The sequence below is a fragment of the Triturus cristatus genome, chromosome 1_2 (assembly GCF_964204655.1).
Source record: "Triturus cristatus chromosome 1_2, aTriCri1.1, whole genome shotgun sequence".
In the NCBI taxonomy this organism is placed as follows: Eukaryota; Metazoa; Chordata; class Amphibia; order Caudata; family Salamandridae; genus Triturus; species Triturus cristatus.
The window spans coordinates 88,337,067-88,353,435 of NC_140580.1; the positions used below are offsets into that span (position 1 = coordinate 88,337,067).

The window sequence follows — 16,369 nt, forward strand, 5'->3', positions numbered from 1 at the left end:
TGGACTGCTGCACTTGTCCAGCAACCGCACCCCATAAACAGGATGTGTGCTTCTCTGACTTCTGACCACATCCACCGTAGTAGTGGCCTGGACCCTAGGCCCACTCCCAACCATACACTTCCAGAACTCACTGGTGGCTGGGTTGGACCAGAACCTACTGTGTCAGCAGCATCAGTGCAGTGTGTGGAGGCATTAGACTGCTGAGCCCCGATGAGACAAAGAAAGGATCATACTGCCGGCATGGCACGACTAAACGGATAGGTTTGTGTAAGTCTACAAACGTGCCTAAAACATAAAATGTTCATCTTTCAAATTGTAGTGTTCCAGAAAAGGACTCTTTTGTCAGAGATCTCCGCTTCGATGTGAAAAAAATGTTCATGCAGGTTAACTCATGAACAGGTTTCCAGCAGTCCTTTGCCTCGGCATCTCTCTATGCACAGCCCAACTTTTACTCTGTGCGCTTTCAGACTTTTGGGCTGGAGATGAAGCCAATTGAAAAACTTTGCAGCATCATCGTCCCCGCGTGAAAACTTATATTAAGCATGTTATTTAAGTCAACCCTCTGGACCCTCCTACGACATTAAGGGCAAAACAAATAGAATTCTGCCCCCAAAACAAAATACAGAGGAAAAAGCCTCGAAAGTGAAACACTTTGGTATCTATTAATTTTAACGCCAGATCGTTTAGCGATAAAGTAGTATTCCTTAAAGTCTGCAAACTGGTCCTTCTGTTTTTCGTAAAATTGCTTTTTCCCCACACTATATGTGCTTTTGAACCTAACTGCAAAAGAAAAAAAAGAAAATTGTGGCAAAACGTGGAGATTTGTGGACTTCATGTTGATATAAGGAGTTATTCGAAATATGGCAATGTTTTACCCCCATAAATCACAGAAATACAATTTAGGATTCGAGTCGAGATACTTTATGGGAGAGCAATGCACTGCATGCGATTCTGAGATAAGATTGACATTGCAAACTGAGATAACATCCGAATGGTCCTGTCAGAGATGTACACTGTGAAGGAGGTGGATACAGATGTAGCACTATAATGAAGACCAAGAGAAGGTCAAAGAGAGAGCCCCAATACACTCAAACACAACACTGAGCTAGTGTGGGTTTACTATCAAAGTATTATCTATGGGCCTTGTATGAGGTGGCGCTAAAAATGTGTTGGTCCGTATAACTGTAAAGTGTACGGTGTGTGACTGAAGGGAAGATGTGATTGTGCCCACCACACAATGTATGTTTCCAACACACCAAGCCATTAATAAACATAGGTGGGGAATTAGCAGGAGGAACACTTTCACAGTTTAGTACAACGTCATATATTAGGTCGGATATACACCTGTTCAGTGTCTGCCAGAAGTAGTTCATGAGTGCGGGGGCACAGAGCAAACAGGGGCTCCTGGACCCCAACCCTAGTGATTGAGATAGTTTGCAACTGGAGTCATGTGGTCCTTCCTACTATTGCTCTGCAAACTGACCCAAGTACAACCCTTTCCACACTTGACTCTAAGGGATAGATATATGGACTTGGATTCGCAGGGGCTGGTTGAGCAGTTTCCGTTTGTGTCTTCCTCCTAGTTTATTTCTCTCTATGAAGCAGACGTCCCCATCTCTTGCTCTTGCTCTCTCTTGTATCTATTCTCTTCTTTTCTCAATCTGCTTCTTCTTTCCTTTCTTTACTATCCTTTTCTATCTTTACTCTTTCTTTCTTTTCTCTATTTTGCATGTTTGATTTATCTATGCAGTACAACCAGTTTCATGAAATTGTTTTTCTGCTCAACTAGATATTTATACATTACATAGGATTTATTTATTTCATGAAATATATTTCTATTTATGAATTGCTCATCTTGTTCTGGTTCACAGGATCAGTTGTATTGCATTATATTATATCTTAATTATTTGCATTCCTTTATTATAACAATAAAGAATATTAGAACTCAGGGTAGAGAGGGACAGCAGTCACAGGCTTCTCAAGGGGGTAGTGGGGAAATCAAGTTCTCAGAACTGAACAGTCAATCAACAGATACAATAATGTAGTGTCCAGCCCAATGCTCATGTTTCAGAAAAAGAAAGTACTTTAAATCTCACAACAAAACTCAATACTTCTCAATTCAATCGATCCAATAGAGAGGGCTGTTGAAATCTGCACTAATCGTGGAGGACTACACTTCTCTCCTCTCCCTGGTCATTCTTTTCCATCCCACTGAGGTTGTGAGTTACGCTATTACTGCCTCTTCTGCTAGGAACTTGGATCAGGTGGATTTTGCTCACAGTTTACATGAATTTCCAACAGAAAACTCCATTCACGGTCTTAGAATGGCTTTTTGTACCACACAATCACAAGCGTGTGTGGCGGTCTTAACTGTACCCGTCCCAGTCTCTCTCCCAAACCTCAAGTGCAAGTAGGCCCTTGGTTAAACTCATACATACAGAGAGTTCTACTACCACACATATATCACAGGCTCACTCTACATGCACTTGCCATATACATGAAATTTCAGTGCACGGTGTTTGGTCTCACATAACAGCAGACCTTTATATGAATGGAGTCAGTTGGCCACACTTTCACCGACAGAGTAAAAGGTTGGGTCAAACTATTAACCACAAACCAGGTTATGTTGCCATCACTTCGTGTGAGAAGTAGAACAGGGACAGTAGTTTGCTGTTCACAATGAGGGTCTCACTTCAAGTCACATAACTGGGAGACTTTTGTCTGGGAGAGGCCTAGGTCCTCGCGCATGCTAAATTAGTGTGAGATAAGGGCCAAAATAAAAGGGAGGACACCAAATCCACAAAATGAAAGCCTGGCTACTCAGGGATGGGGAATACACTCGCATACCCGGGGACATTTGAGTCACAACAAGTTTGAAGGCACTTTGGTCCCACACCGGCATCTAATACCCAAAACATTTCATCGGAGTTAATTCAGTGACTATCACTTCTTTGAAGACCTGATTCTCTATCGCTTTCTTTTAAATTGGTTCAGTCTTTCCACAGACTTTTCTCCATTTTTGAGAGCTTCAGAAACTCTGGAATTTTCTAGAAATTCACCTTACCAATGCTTCATCATCAATCTCAAGAGAAGTTATAAAAAACAGAATAATATGGGAACATTAGCCAATGAACCATGGCCAGAGAGCTCTTCCTAACCACCCCCCCCCCCACACCACCACCCGAATTACAGGTTAAACTAATAGTCAGACCTGAAACTGATCATTTGGTAGTATTATTCACCCTTTGCTCTTCTCCCCTGGTACATTCCTAGTCCCGTTACTTACGTCTTCAGGGGTGTCTTTTTCTTCTTGGCTGGTTTATTCAGGGCTTCTCCATCACCCCCAGAGACGCTGTTTGTACTGGCTGGGATCTCAAAGGCGGCTGGCGCCCTAGCCGGCGAGCTAGAAAGCTTTGCGGATGCCTTTATGGGACTACCCATGTCCACCGGGCTGTCCGCCCTCATCTCATAGGCAGCCGGCGCCACAGTCTTGGAAGGATCCTGCATTTTTCCACTGGAGGAGAAAGGGTTAAAATTAGGATCATCCCACTTGTCAAAGTCAAAAGTGTAGGACCCCTTGGCAATGGGTACATCGTCTGGGTCTTGAGGGGGCTTGACTGGTGAGCTGTCTGGCTTGTCTAACACTTTTTTTGCTTTCGGTTTTCTCAGGGGCATTCTGGCGCCAGGTTTCTTCCCCAGTTTTTTGGGAGGGGGCCGGGCGGGCTGCCCTTCGCCACCCTCCTGATCCTCAGAATAATCGAACTCCAGCCTGATGGATTGAGCGCGGACAACAGGGACCTCCTCCCCTCCAGTGTCTGGAGGGGTCACTTCCAGGGCCTCAGGCTCTGGGACAGGCGACCAGGTCTTCCTGGCAGCTGGTGGGGAGTTCTGCACCTTGCCCACGTTGGTACTTGAGGGCTCTGCAGCTGCAAAGAGACTTGGGTCGAGGGGGGAAGAGGTGAGAGACCGCACCGTGGGCTCCTTGTCAGCCTCAGGAATAAGAGGAGATGTGTTACTGCTGGGGGTGTGGTCTGTCTCTGGTACTGGAGTGCTCACAGGGGGCACCTCAGTGTCCTGGCTGGAGTTAACCAGCTCTTCTGCTCCCTGGTGGAAGGGGGAGGCAGCTTTCTGCTCACCAGCCTCTGGCCCGCCCTCCTGGTACTCTTTGTCCACTACGGTTTCAGCGGATATTTTAGCTCCTGGCTTTTTCTTCAGTGAAGGAGGCCGTGGTTTCTTGACGCGCTTTAGAGTGCTGGAGGCACTGGCAGTACCCACAATGTCTCCAACCTCGCCAAGGCCTAGGGAGGAGGATCCGTCAAAGTCACTTGCCTGCAGGCTGAGGGAGCGCGCAAGGGTGGATCTCGGAGGCGGAACAGAGTCGGTGGATTTCCGGCGGGCCCGGACCTTTGGTTCTCGAGGGGCAGACCCCCCTTCCAAGGGAGAGCTCGCAAACGGATCGACCACTTCGATGCTGGCAAAGTCCAAGTTGTAGGTGCCGCTGCTGGCTATGGGCTTGTCCTCGTCGAAAGTGGAGGAAAAGGAGCGAGAAGGGGGGCGGAAGGGGCTCTCGTCCACGGAGTCGGCCTGGGACACATCTGTGTGCGAGACAGTATCGGAGGTGGAACCCAAACCTGCATGGAGAGAAGCAGAGACGCCAATTAGAGGGAGTGACATCAGAATCACACAGACAACCAGCACAGCAGACCCGCATCCCTCCAGGACATCAGTTGGACACACAGCACGCAGACACGATTTAAGGCATGGGTAAAGTGGGCTCTGGCCCAGGGCCCCAGCCTTTCAGGGGCCCCCTGACAGAGCCAGCTATGTTCTGCAGAGTGTTTTGCCCCGATGACCTTGAATACTTTTTTTTTTATCATTTATCTTTAATGTGTGAAAGACTATTACAGACATTTTGTTTTATGCAACATTCATATAAAAAGTTTATTTTTCATCAAAACGTGAGAAATGGGAGAATGTCACGGAGTTTATTTGCAGTAATATGAGTCAGCTGCTACTGTGTTACATTACTGAACACATGTCACTATTCCTGAATATTAGATGTAAACGCATTTAGCATTTGACCAAAGAGGGCTTGAAAGAGCTGAAACTGGATCTTCAAAACTGTTCTTTACAGGGGCCCCCAAAATGCATTTGGCCCAGGGCCCCCCAAAACCTTAAAACGTCCCTGACAGCACGTCCCTAAGTGCAATGTCCAGGAAAGGCTGTTGAACTAGAAGAGGGCCTATTTAGTATGAGGTTTTCACTCATGGGTGTAAGAATGTTGAGAAGGCCGCACTTCTTAGCATCTATGATAGAGCACACATACACAAGGAAAGGCGTCAGAATGGTAGACACTGGAATGTTGGAGCTACGTTCACAACCTTAGCGTGGCAGAGGGACAATAATGACTGGTATAGACCTTCTGCTACAATATTCATTTGCTTGCTTCCCGTGCCTCAAATGAGAGGAGGGCACAGGAAGAGGGGCAGATAGTATTATACATTCGTCCAGGCCCCGGCAGGACTAGGAGTCTGAGGTTGAAATTCCCAATCTTAATCACCTGAGGGAGCTACTGCACCAGAAATGTACCATACGCTTCACTACCAGACACTTAAGGACAGTCTATATTGTGGCTGCAGACCCACATCACAGCAATACCAGCCGTCAGCACTTTCGACTCGCACAAAAAACCTCACACAATAAAGCACCATCCACTGCAATACCATTGTCCAGCACGATATAGCCCATAACCATCAGCTCACAGATACTTCATCGCACAGCATCGCCGCCAGCACAACACGGTCACCTCATTGCACTACTGCCCCACATCAGAACTCCTACCTATAAGTTGGCTGTAGGACTACTCAGACAGCGATATACTCCCACAAAACGATCACTCCACACCACTGTCACCGCCAGAAGCAACACCCAACAACTGCACGCTATTCCACACTATGCCACTTCACTCTATGCCACTCCACAATACACTATTCCACTGTACGCAACTATACTCCATGCCACTCAACTCTACACTATGACTAGGCCACCACTCCACTATACCCCACTCCACGCTCTTCCACTATACCCCACTCCATTCTACCCTACTGTACTCCACCCTATTCCAGTGTACAACACTTCATTCTACGCCACTGTACTGTATGCTATTCCACTGTAAATCACTAAACTGTACGCCAGTAACAGTCAACGTTATTGCACTCTACACCAGCTCAAGCTATTCCACTGTAAGCCACTCCACTTATGCCACTCCACTGTACGCCACTCCACTTTATCTGTTATCACTGTACCTTTGTGAAATTTGCTGTACTTTTGTGAATTTTTGCAGTACTTAGTGATGACAAATCATTAGGTGATTTACTAATGACTACCTTTACAAAAGTTAAAAGACAGACATGTTGTTTTTAGGTACAGTTTGAATGTGTTCTGCGTTACTCCTTTAGATTTAGGTGTCAGGTTTGGTACTTTCCCCTTCCTATCACCACTTTAGGAAAGTGGTAATAAGTAGGGAAAAATATGTATACGTTTCTGTATAATTTTTTTAAATATGTAAAGAGTGCCGGGGTTCCAAAAATAAATAAACAAAAAAAATGTTTAAAAATTAAAAGTACACCATCTTTTACAAATAAAGTGCACTAATATATTATAATAAAGTGTCTTTTCTATTTTTAACATATTTAAATATGCACAAAAAAGTCTATGGACTAGTGTGGTAATACCTACAAATTACTGTGATACTTTAAAAAAATTGCATATCTCCCTAGACTGCTATTAAAATATATAGAAAATTATAAATACATTTCTCTTTCTTTTACCACTTTAATAAAGTGGTAATAGGTTTTCCAAGACTTAGTGGGTTTGCTAAATGATCAGCACATCCATTCATAGTCATTATTTTCCCAAAATTAATAAGAACATACATTTTTTGTGGGTGCTCCCACGGTGTTACACTACCCACCCACAGGGTGTGTTTACACTAGAGCTGAAAAACAGCCTAGAACAAGTGGTAGTAGGTAGTGAACAACAATAAAACCTACTTCTAACGTAGATCTAAGACCCTGGCCCAAAATGCAGAGCAACACAGACCGCATAACGCAGCAAAACTGTGATAAAAACGACATTGCTGTACATTCCTGCAACATTACATCTACATCCATTCACACATTTACACGCTAGGTCTACTTCAATTAACACACTCCACTCTATGCCACTACACTCTACAGCACTTCATCTCCCCTCCCCTCTACTCCACGCTGTTATACTCTACACCACTGCATTCTATGACACTCCAGTTTTTGACACTGCACTGTACGCCCCTCCACTCTATGCTACTCCACTGTAGGCAACTCCACTCTACAGCAGTACACTCAACACTTTCTACTCTATGCCACTCCACTGCAAACCACTTCAGTCTACACCACTGCACACCACTTCAGTGCACACCACTGCACAGTATGCCACAGTACTATACACCACTCCACTCTACAACAATGCAGTGTATGCTATTACACTGTAGAACACTGCATTCTACACTACTCCACTGTACAACACTGCACTTTACTTTACGCTACTCCACTATATGCCACTCCCCTCTGTCACTACACTGTATGCCACTAAACTCAACATTTTTCTATCTACCACCACTCCACTGTACACTACTCCACTATATGTCACTTCTCTCTATGCTATTCTACTGTCTACCACTCCAGTCTATGCCATTCCACTGTACGCCACTACACTGTATGTCAATCCAATTTACACTATTCGACTGTATGCAACTCCACTGTACAACGCTCCACTCAATGCTATCTCACTCTATACCACTCCACACAACTCCACCGAATGCCACTCCACTCTACGCTACTCCTCGCCACCCAACTCTATGCCACTCCACTGTACACCACTCCACTGTACGTTATTACACTCTTTGACACTCTAACCTACTCTATGCAATTCAACTCTATGCCACTCCACTCTATGCCACTCAGCTGTACGCCAATCCACTGTATTGTATTCCAATCTATGCCACTTCAGTGTATGCTAATCCACTGTACGCTCTTCCAATGTATGCTATTCTACAGTATGCTCTCCACTGTATGCTACTCCACTTTATGCAACTCCACTGTACATTAACTATAACTCACTCCTTCTCCATGAACTGCGTATACCCTTTTCTATTATATCACTTATACCATTTAAAACAATAGTACTTACAATAATAGTTATGACATTGCAAATCACATCTTTTGTAAAAAATACAGTGTATGGTAGCGAGTTATAGTTAAACTAGTGTGGCTACCGAGTTGAATACACTGTGTATGAAGGTGCATACATTATAATATTTTGAAGGTGTTGTTTAAATTATAATTTAAAGGTAGAAGTATAATTTTAGAAATTTAAATTTTTGTGTAGTTTGTTTTGTTTGTAGATAAAGAATAAATAAATATACATTAATTTAAATTCAGTGCGTACATTATAAATTGAAGGCATAAGTAATGTAAGAATCGTTTATGTTTGTGTATTTTCAGTTTGGTTCGTATAGAAAGAATAAATAAAGTTTTCCTAACTATAACAAAGGTGTAACCTTTGGTTTTTTTCATTGAACACACACACACACATATATATATTATCAACTGGCGGTCGCCTGTAGATAGTTATAGTTAGGGCCGAGTTCCCATAGGAAATCTGAAAATTCTATTTTGAATAACTTTGGCGCCGGTTGACTTATCTTCGTGAAATTTTCAAAACTAATGGGGCGCTCCGCTCCGCTCCTACCCTGAAAGTCTCGGGTGATTCGTCAAGCGGGGGCTGAGAAAAAAGGGGGGTCCCAAAACGCGTTTTCCCCATGCATTTTCCCATTGGACCTTTGGTCAAAGGTACAGCCCGAACGGCTGAACAGAATTACTTGAAATTTGGCAAAGAGGTAGTCCTCAGGTCAGGCATGTGCCTTTTACATGTATGGTGTCAATCTGTTCAGTAGTTCCTGAGAAAATTGCATTTAAAAGTATATAAATATCTATATGCGCGCACCGTGCTCGCACGGTGCGCGCACCAAATGTCCGCGAGCGTAATTCTGATTGGTGGTTAGATGTCAGTCAACATTCGAATCGGTCGAAATCAGGAAGTGTTGGACGCCACTTTGTGTGTGACAGTGAAAAAGAAAGGTGGAGAACGTGAAAAGGGGGCAGGGTAGAGAGTTCCTGACCCCTTAGCCTTTGTCAGGGGGTCCCTGAAGGACCCTTAAGGGTGAAAAAAACATTTGATGTTTTTTCAAAAAATCGCGGGGTGCGTGCACGGTGCGCGCACGATGCGCGCAAGGTGCACGCACGGTGAAAAACCCTAAAAAAACATTTTAAATTGTTTATAAGTTTATAGAAGATATTAACTATGCTGTTCAACTTTTTCCAAATTCAAAAAAAGAGCTGAGCCATTCCATTTTACAGGATACAGTCAATCTATAACTATATACATAGGTAGTTTATTGTAAAATAAATATATAAAAAATATAATAATACATACATAAATTAGCATTTAAAAAACCTTACAAATTCACTAAAAAATACATAGGTTTCACACACGTTATAGTTAGGAATTAGCATTTAAAAAACCTTGCAAATTCACTGAAAAAACCATAGGTTTCACACATGTTATAGTTAGCTGGACATTTCACTCCTAAAAAACCATTGAAATTCCCCCGTTATAGTTAGTTCAGCTAACTATAACTCGCGCGACCGCAATCCACTGCTGATGACGTCACATATTACATCACTCATGACATGGGCAGTGACATCACTCATGACATCACTGATGACATCATCTAGTGAATATGTGTCTTTCTGAAAAATAAATATTTTTTATATATGTATATCTAAAGGTTAATGGAAGAATAAATGGGTAAATAAGTGTCTAAATGGATGGGTTTTTTTTGTAAAATTAACTGTATAACTGACTTATTAACAGTATCTTAGTGAATACAGTGATGTAATATGTGACGTCATCAGCAGTGGATTGCGGTCGCGCGAGTTATAGTTAGCTGAACTAACTATAACGGGGGAATTTCAATGGTTGTTTATGAGTGAAATGTCCAGCTAACTATAACATGTGTGAAACCTACACACACACATACATATATCTATATCTATACCTATATATATATATATACACACACACACACACACACACACACACACACACACACACACATACATACTTGTATTGTGATATAATGTATGCAAGGCCACTGGAATTATGCGGCAGGGGAGCACCAAATTATGCTGCAAGAAATGGCAAATTGTGCAGCATAATGCAGCACATTTTATGATAGTATTACTTCATTATTTTGTAATTTTTAAAAATGATAATACTGTCTGGGCAATGATTTCACATCGTTAGTACCAATATAACAACCAAATATATATAAGCAACTGAAAGATGACCAGTTAATCGAGGCAAAGGGTCTTCCAACAAAAGCGAACACACATCAACATGTTTTAGTAACTTTTGATCGGTTTGGACTAGAAACCATTTTTTTTTGTTAAAATGTGCAGATTCACGCATATAGCTTCCCCCTTATCCATATACCATGCCTTATCACTTTACTGATCACCTTCCATCAATGGCCTTCTTCATATGTCCCACCCTGACCAGCTCACCTGATTGGCAGACCATCTCTTCCAACTACTCCAAAGACACAACTTCATTTTCAAATGCTCATGTCTTTGAGAACAGAAGACAACACACATTGTAATTTACTCTGACCGCACAGTGACTGGATAAAAAACTCCTGCATGCTCCAAGGTGGCACTACATCTCCATGCTCAAGCACAGAGAGCAGACACTATTCACAAGGAGGGAGCAACCAATGGAAGCCGGGCAGCAGGGAACATGGCACTCCTTTGCCACAGTTAACCCGTCCCTCCACGGAAAAGGGGCACCACATTTTTGTATTTTTCTGATGTACCACATTGCTAATCTGTCTATGCAGTGGTAACAGCACCTGCTCTCCATCATGCCCAATGCAACAAACTTACAAAATAACTTAGCCTGCATGTCCAGTGACCCAGGCCACTTAACAAAGGAAGGGCCTTTTTGCCATAGTATCTTACTGTCCAATCACCATGGAGCACAGGAGAGTTTGATTGTAGAAAGTGACTGAATCAAGGAAACTGGTGAGCATTCATATTAATAAAGGTGAATTTCCAGCAACAACCGGATCATGTCCTGCAACGTCACTCCTTACACAATTCTTGACCTCCGCTGACCATCGCTTTTTGAAACAGAGACACTTTACAGCAAGCTTGGGCATGGAGATATGGTCACTGGAACAGGGAGACGCCTCCAGTTCGGCAAGGAGACACATGAAGCACACACGGAAACACATAACACACAACACTGGGATGGAGAGATGTCTTGACTGGGAAGACGTCAACACAAGGCAGCGAGACATCAGCTGGCAGGAAGCCACTGACAATGCACTGGGAGAGGGAGATTTGCACTCTGGGATGACGCGTTTCAGAATACATGGCATTCGGACAAGGCCTACACTTATAGTGATGCTGAACAGGGACTACATCAACACAGACGGGGAGATACTAGGGGATAGAGGCAGAAGTATACTGGGACCTTAACAAGGGCTCACCGCGGAAGCAAATCATACTAGAAAAGGATGCATGGACACTGGGGAAGGAAGACATTGATATTGAGCGAGGGAGAGCTTCTGCATCAGGAAAGGGGATACACTAAAACTGTGACAAAGAAGGAGAGATACTAAGGTTTAGAGACATGACACTATAGCGAAAATATGATCATCTGGGATGGAAACGAGGACATCCGCATGGGGAGACATGGGCACAGACCCTAGGAGGAAGAGATGCGGACAACAGGGCCAGGAAACTCCGATTAGAGCAGTGTCTCGGAGAGAGCTAGACAACAGGACAGGAACAGACAGAAAATGGGCCCAGGAAGACGGACAGAAACTACATGTGAAACATCTAGACATCCACACTGGAACAGGGTGACACTGACTCAGACAGGGACACAGAGAGACACCAAGAGCACTGGGAAAGAAACACTGACTTGCACACTAGTACTAGGGAGACACTTACATGCGCCCTGGGACTGAGAGGCACTGAAAGGCACACCAAGACTGAATGAAACCCAAGACTCATTTAACACAAGAGGCTGTCGGTGGAAGGTCCCAACTCTTGCCCCTCCATACAGAGCCACACTTGCAGACATCTGTCTGCACCTGCACCAACCAGTTTCTAAAGCCTTGTACATGTCAAGGGTTGTGCTAAACAACACTTACAGTTGTGGCTGCTCCTCTAACACGCACGTTGTTTTCACCTTGTGCACATTGGAGACTCCTCACCTCCCACACATACAGAAAGTGATTGGTCCTCCAAATACATACAATTAACCGTTTCCCTCGCTCGCCCCCTTCCACACTCACATAGCACGCACACCCCTCCTTCCCTCTCGGCCAGCCACAACCCCATCTCCCACCTGTACCTGTGTCCTCCGAGAGCAGTTGAATCCTGGGGGTGATTGTTACGGTCTCCTCTTCTGGCTCCACCTGGGGTATGGGAGGTGATGGTGGTGGCGGTGGAAGGGCTTTTACCGGGGTGGTGGATTCTGGGGTTTCAAAGGCTTCTTCAGAGTCTGAACTCCTAAGCAAACATAGTAAGAAATCTATTAATATTAACAATGAAAAATATAATACAAGTAATAATAATATGAACAGCGACAATATAAAATTAGAAACTCCTATAGTTAAAAACTCTAATTATAACAATAACAATGCAGTGCCCTGGTAATAAGTGGTGGGGGATGGAGATCCATGGACTTTGGATTTACCAAGACATCAGCCGAAGGAAGAGCAATCCCATAGCAGTGGAACAATTCTGCAACAACCTCACAAGTTATAGACACAAAGCGCAATGTATGTGAGAGCTGGTGTATTCCATAGACTACAAATGCAGCCACAGACAATCTGCAGCAGTTACCTGCCCACATTTAATGTAATTATTGCTCTATCCAGACCTTCAACATGTTATAATTGCTCTATTACCCCACATCTGTGATGTGTGGCAGTTTATGGATGTCTGGTCGTGTTGTACATCTGTTTAATGCGCCTCTAGGAGGGTTGGAAAAAGCACTACTCTGCCTTTTCTTATGTAACACAACAGGAGTAAACCAAAACACCAGACATGCTAAGGTCATTTGACAAGGTTGGAGAAAATGTCATTCACTGTAATGAATAGGGACATAGCTAAATATTTAAGCTAGGTTTCAGTCCTAACAAATAACAGGCTTCGAAACAAAAATATCCAGTATAATGCACAAAGGGATCTCTTCTGAGGTGAATTTACAGAATAGGTGCCTAAATCAGTTTTTTTTTGTAATCAACTTTTTGCTGATTTGCAAACATTTGCTTCCACTAGTGATACCAGCACATGTCTACACTAAGAGGTTTTAAAACATCAATTATCTTAACCCGAGGGTTACACCAAAATAGGATCGACCCTTGAAAGTGGACTGACGCAGAACCTGTTCTAAAATTTCAGCTTCGTTAATAAATCTGTAGAGTGCACAGCTCTGACAAGGATGACATCAATGCTGTCCCTGTCTGTCGCAGGCAACCATCTCAACTATCAAATGCAACCACTACTCACCACGTCCCTAAAGTACCTCCCATTCTTGGCAAATCAGCCTCAGCAGCAAAATCTCAGCATTACCATTCCAACGCTACTCAAGAGGACAAGCTACAAGACCTCAACACCACAGGCTTAAATGACCCTCAACAAAGCAACCAGAAGCATGACAAGCAATATCTGATTGCAAAACACCCTCAGCACTCTCAAACTGGCTGGTCAAAGAAAACTCACAGCCAATAGGCTGCCACCAAGCCCCTTTAATAATGGAGAGCATAAAACCTCCCAGAAAGTATAAAACAAAGCTATCTTTACTGCACAAAAGTACCACTTCGTCTGCTTATGCACCACTGCTACAAACTGCGCTGTTGGGGTCACACCAGGGTCTCCTATTGGTAGATGACTTCCTGTTAGCATTCATTTCGATTTTTACCTCAGCTAGTGGAGCATGGAAAAACTGTGATGTTTGCAGTCGGATTGTAAATGCTCCATCGAAGTTCTCAATATGAAGTTAATGTAATGTTTGTGTTTTGGAAGTGTCTGTCCAGGAGCCAACAAAATCACGCATTGGTCTGCCAAAGTTGTACAGTGGAACATTAACAGTAAAGTGGGCCAGTTCCAGCAGATGACATTTGAACATACTAAGTTGTAAATCTTGCTGCCTTTAGTGATTTAGGGCAGTAGAGACAAGACTGTTTTTCCAACATCAAAGACCAATGCTTTCTCACCCCTTAATATGGCCCTCATTAGTATGCCCTTCAGCAGCTGAATGATGTTGCTTTGCATACTATGGAAACAATACTCTCAATAAATGATATTTAAAGTAAATTAATTTTGGAATAGAAGATGTGTAATTAAGAAACATTACCAATATATGGTCAAGTAAAATATAATTTTTTCCCTATTCTTTGATGTGTATCACGTAGCCGTTCCAACAAAGCAGGTTTAACTTTGGTCATGGATGTATCTTGCGTTACAAAAGCCACGGGTGCTTGGATCCTACAAGAAGTTGTTTCACGTGGCTCTGCCTTGTGGAGATTTACTGTATTTTTACATTTGTTTGACGTCCTTATAGATTAAGACGTGTTCCATTTTGGTTACTTCACAGTTACAGTCCACTCTTTGAGATGGGAGTCGTGGTCCAATATTCGTCATTCACGGCCTCCAGATGTGGGGGGTTTGGTTAAACACACACTTAGTACCATTCTGAGGCTTGGGCTCAGTGAGTTCCACAATCTTGGGTCCCTGCACTTCAAAGGATCTACCTCCATGTTTGTTCTGTCTAACGGCTTGATTGGAGATGACGTTTGTTGTTGCTCAAGAGAAACGGTGATCATCAAGTAGTGAGCGGACAGTCCAGAGACATGTCGGGACCTCTACCCTAGCGAACATTGTGTATGGTGCAAATAACTTGCATGCATATACTACAGCAAAGCCAACATGCAGCAAAACTGCACCTTTATTATCGACTAAAATTAACAAAATCCTTGTAAGATGATTGAAATGCAGACACAAACACCACTTTTAAAACGGAGAAGAATACCCGGAACATCATAATAAAACTTGCTAGGAAAAAATTAAAAACTGGCTTCTTAGGTGTCGATTTTACCCGGCCATGCGGAGTAGAGACCATTATCCTAACCTGGTATATATCGTCTCCAGATTAATCATTTCATGTTATGTTCGTCCTTAGTGTAAGGCGGCACGTTATTCCAACCTCGTTGGCTGTAACGCCCTCTCTTTATGAGAGCTCTGCAAAGATCTGGAGGTCCTCCCCGACTTACAACATTGTCGGTAGACGAGCAGAAATCGCAGAATGTTGCAGGCAGTATCCACGGTGTGCTTAGTTTGCAACATTTCAGAGTTTTAAGAAAGGTTTGACATTAAAACGAGTAGTGCTACTTGCAGTTTTAATTGAGATGTATTGGACAGAATTAATAATTTAGAATTAATGGCCCCTTCTTCTCTTTTTACTAAAAAATAAATGTAAAATCTTGTCGAATCACCCACAGGATATAGAAGGCCTGACTAGAACGGATGCATTCAGTAGTGAGTCAGTTTCACTCCTTCTTAAAAGATTTTTTTGAGAAACAAGAAAGACTTTCTTGTATCTCAAAAAAAATAATCTTTTAGAAAGGAGTGAAACTGACTCACTACTGAATGCATGTACATTTTTTGAGGCCATAGAGGTCCAGTGCCTTGAGTCTTCCTCCACAAGAAATAAACAATTAATCCAACAAATTGAGCAATTCTCTTCAGAACTGGGATCCCCGGGCCTCAGTATCTCCTGACTAGAACAGATGTTCACCTGGGCCATCGCCTAAGCCTGTTCCCCTCAGGGCCTTTCTTCTAAAGGTGTTTTCTGATAGGTCTCTCTCGTGCACCTAACCACCTCTCAGCCCCTCTGACACCTGCTGTCCCCCTTACCCTTATTTCACACATTCTTTCAAAAGAGAGAGGTCCCTTTACTACATGGACTAGAGTCAATGGACTCAAGGGTGACGTTTCAAAGGTAAACCTTTAGTTCTGTTCAAGATTACCCTGGGAGTCATCAGAGTGTATGGAACAGAGAGGCTTCTGCTGAGTCAGAGTTCCTAGGGAGACTTGAGGCAGAGGGTTGTATGTCTGGGTGTATTTTACAGCCCATCCATTTTCCCATCAGATCTGCAAAGCGTGCTTATTATAAGGGATGATTGGCTTTT

At 43.2% G+C, this 16,369-nt stretch overlaps 1 protein-coding gene across 8 annotated transcripts in view; it reads right to left on the minus strand.

The window, feature by feature from the left end:
- Positions 1-16,369, minus strand: part of TACC2 (transforming acidic coiled-coil containing protein 2) — a 392,567-nt gene that overhangs the window by 68,177 nt on the left and 308,021 nt on the right. For all 8 annotated transcript variants that reach the window (XM_085602592.1, XM_085602584.1, XM_085602576.1 and 5 more), the window contains 2 exons: positions 12,526-12,683; positions 3,287-4,631 (listed from right to left, as the gene is read on the minus strand). In XM_085602592.1, the coding sequence (XP_085458718.1) occupies positions 3,287-4,631; positions 12,526-12,683 (1,503 nt within the window). The remainder of the gene's footprint in view (positions 1-3,286; positions 4,632-12,525; positions 12,684-16,369) is intronic.